Source organism: Elephantulus edwardii, unplaced genomic scaffold (assembly GCF_000299155.1).
Source record: "Elephantulus edwardii isolate Elephantulus edwardi_28Jun2011 unplaced genomic scaffold, EleEdw1.0 scaffold00021, whole genome shotgun sequence".
Classification (NCBI taxonomy): Eukaryota; Metazoa; Chordata; class Mammalia; order Macroscelidea; family Macroscelididae; genus Elephantulus; species Elephantulus edwardii.
The window spans coordinates 5932072-5935939 of NW_006399771.1; the positions used below are offsets into that span (position 1 = coordinate 5932072).

Below are 3868 nucleotides of genomic sequence, written 5' to 3' on the forward strand. Positions count from 1 at the left end.
CAGTCCTTGGAGAAGGACATCATGCTTGGAGGATTGAAAGGTCAGATCAGAAAAGAAAGACCCTAGATTATGTGTAGTAATACAGTAAGAGGAACAACTGTGCTGGGGACACTTTGATTGGCTCAGGCTAGGCCAGGATTCAGAGCTATTATTCATAGGGTCACTCTGAGTCACAGTTCACTAAATAGCACATAACAATAAAAATGCCATAATTACACAAAAAAAATAATCTTTTAATGTTCACAGGATCACTGAAACAAATTATAACCTATCAATAATTATGTATGAGTATACTCAATTGCTATTTTACTTCTCTGAGTCATAATTTAACTACAATTCATGTATGTTTTATACATAATTTTTAGCATATGAATTTTTGAACTAATGGTGAATTTTAAAAGTTTGTTTCAAATAACATTTTTAAGCTTCATTTATACTTTGTACTTGACTGTATGCCAACACCATACCTTCACAGTATTTCTCTCTTCTGTTTTGTGTCTTCTTTGGTGAGTTTGTAACAAGAGCTTTACTTCTACTGTTTTTGAACAATGCTAGGCGCACAGCAGGATCTACAGAAAACAAATGAGATCAAAGTTTAGCTCTGGCTTACTCAAACTGAAAGAGCTTATTATGAAAGAATTAAAAACAAAACAAAACAAAATCCACTCATTTTGTAAGGTTCTATAAAACTGATGGTAATTTTACTTTAAATGTATTCAGAATATGAACAAGGTAATCAGTCATCATATATTACTGTACTAGTTGCCTCATTAAGCACATTATTAACCAATGTGTAATATAAAGACTAAAAATATTAATAATGTGAAAAATGTACATATAAATGTCCTAGTGATAACATCATCTTATTCTTTGTAAAATTGTTCTAACTATTATTTTAACTTTTTTCTTTAATTTCCACTATCACTGTTGGAATAAAGAAAACTTTCAAAACATGCATCAAAAATCAAAAGCAGAAAAAAATCCTGCATGTACCTTTTCTCCTCTAAACAATAGTAGTCTGGGATTTAGGAGACGAAAACAAGATAATCAGTGGGACAATAAAAGAGGTAAAAAAAAAATTTCACCAAAATTTGCAGGTTAAATAATATGCTATTTCCTCTGACATGCAAAAGTTGTTTATCATAGATTTATACATGTTATATGTTTTAAGTCTAATACATTTAAAATATATCAATAAAAACACATCCACACTCACAAATTAGATTGACTGTTTTAGGAAGACCCATAGTATTTTCAAGAAATGATTGCATAGAATGTGAAATTGGAGACAAAACACAGATATATATAGAGAGAGAGTTTTTGCTTACTTAATAAGTCTAAAAAATGGCAACTATGCAGACGTAAAATAAAGATTGAACTTTATACAGTTAAAATAGGGGGGGAATCTTCTACAATCTAAGGCAAAGTATAATTTCTTAGTACTTTTCCAATATCTGGGTGGGAAAGAAGACATTTTAAGAACCTCTGAAAAATAGTGATATATAATTGATGAGCCTGGTGATCTAGTGGCAAGAAGCTGCACTGCAATCAATCCTGGTTGAAATTCAGTAGCTGCTCCCTGAGAGAAGGAAGTACAATCTCCTCTCCTGTGATTAATTGCCTCTAAAAACTTGTCAGAGACTCAGCTATGAGTAGGTTCTGACTCAATGAAATATAACACAACAAAACCCTGAAAAATAATATATTAAGTAGCATAAAGTCCAAATATCTATTAAATTCTTACTTCTAAAAACTGCATTATTTTTAGAATGTGAACTGGGGAAGTAAAAAAGTATAACATTTGCAGAGTTATTCTCAGGAATTAACTATTTGATTAAACAGTTGCCAAGAGTCCTCTTATAACAATTTATCTCAAGTGTTTCTTGTCCCACAAGATCTTATTTTTTTCAAGGTTGTGTTGTCATTGTTGTGCATCATCAAGGGCTGGTGTTTTTGTGTGTTTGGTTCTTTTTTATTTTTGTGGGTACTACAGATGCTATTTATTCTTTATATGAAGGGTGCACTATTCAACCCCTTTTGCAAAACCTGTGAATTTAGTAATAAGCAACATTCAGTAAACATGCTAAATTTTTGGCCTTAAAAGTAGGTTTAAAATAGTCAGCATGTCTACAGTTTATAAAGGGCCTTCAAGCTTTTAACACAAAACAAAACCACCCTAATCAATTGCCACCCAGTAAATTCCAGCTCCTAGCAACCCCAGAGGAAAGAGCAGAATTGTTCGTTAATGCGCCTGAGGCTGTAAGTCATGTGGAAACAGACCACAGCTTCTTTCTCTCTTGGAGCAGCCAGTGAATTTGAACCACAAACTACTGGCCTCTGAGCATTTAACCACTGTACCACTTGAATTCTTCTTTGAGCTCCCCACAAGAAAATACTCAAAGAGAAACTATTTCTGCGGCACTATCAAAAGGAATAGGAACTACTATTAGTATTTTTATGTGTGACCATGACACGGTAGTTAGTTGGATTGGTTTTACATTTTAATTTCTTTGTTGTTATTTTAAGAAAATGAAATACAGCACAAGACAATCTTTATGCGAACAAAGTCATTCTCCCAGAATAGTTACTGAGTCTGAATTGCCCACTTTGCAGTAGCAATTAAGGGCTTAACTGCTGTGCTTTCTACATATGAACTCCTTTGAAATACATTTCAGACCATCAAGGGTTTTCAGAGGCTATAAATCACATGGGAAGAAATTGTCTGTCTTCTGTAGAGCAGCTAGTGGATTTGAACTGTGTGCCTTCAGGTTGTCAGCACAACTCCATACCACTAAGGCACCAAAGCTACCTTAAGATTAGGTAGAGTATATAATCTACAAATCACCAATTGTCTGGTGGTTCACTGAATATACTGCTATAACTTGCATATCACTGTCATGCTGGAAGCTATGTTATTGGCTTCTCAAATACCAGTAAAGCTGCCCATATTGGATATATTTCAGTAAAACTTCTACACTAATTATTTGTTATTGTTGTTGTAGGTGTTATGTGCCATCAAGTCACCTGCAGCTCATAGCAACCCTATGTACAAAAGCCCTAAACCCCACTCTATCCTGTGCCAGCTTTATTGTCTCTGACACACCTATCACCACTACCTCAGTCACTGAATCAATCCATCTCATCGAGGGTCTTCCTCTTCTATGCTGTCCTGCCACCCTCTCAAGCATGATGTCCCTCTCCAAGCACTGGTCCCTCCTTGCAACATGTCCAAAGTATGTTAGGCAAAGCTTCAGAGTCCTTGCCTCCAAGGAGCAGCCTGGCTTCACCCTCTCCAGGACAAACCTGCTCGTTCTCTTAGCAGTCCATGGTATATTCAATACTATTTTCCAACACCACAGCTTAAAGGCATCAATTCTCCTTCTATCATCCCTAGTCATTGTCCAGCTCTCTAATGCATAGCAAGTGATTGCAAAGACCATGGCCTGGATCAGGTGCACATTTTTCTTCTATTTTTAGACTAATTTAGACCAGAAAAAAGTATCTCCTCATCGACTTCTAAAACCACTGACCAGTAAAAACTTTATAAACACCAGTAGAACACTGTCGGTTATTAATCAAAATAGTTTTGAGGTTAAATAATATGAATGGTGTAAAGTTTTGTGGGGTTTAATTTGCAAAGGCGTATGATTCAAAATGAGAAGAAATAGCTGTAAGCCTCTATTAATAATCAGTAAGTAGAATATGTGAAGTATGAATCCAGGAAAACAGAAAATGATAGAAAAACAAATGTAATCTTTCAGATAGATATGCTAGGCATTCAAAGTCATTGCTGTTGAGACCCTCCAGTGGGTTTTCTGAGGTTGTAAATCCTGTCAGAGGAGGCTGCCCATTTTTCTCCTGGTGCAGA

The 3868-nt window shown here is 35.2% G+C and overlaps 1 protein-coding gene across 1 annotated transcript in view; it reads right to left on the reverse strand.

Moving 5' to 3' along the window:
* The window catches only part of LRRIQ1 (leucine-rich repeats and IQ motif containing 1), a 267992-nt gene that overhangs the window by 89628 nt on the left and 174496 nt on the right, over positions 1–3868 (reverse strand). The window contains 1 exon segment of the mRNA XM_006882532.1: positions 468–569. Within this exon segment, the coding sequence (XP_006882594.1) occupies positions 468–569 (102 nt within the window).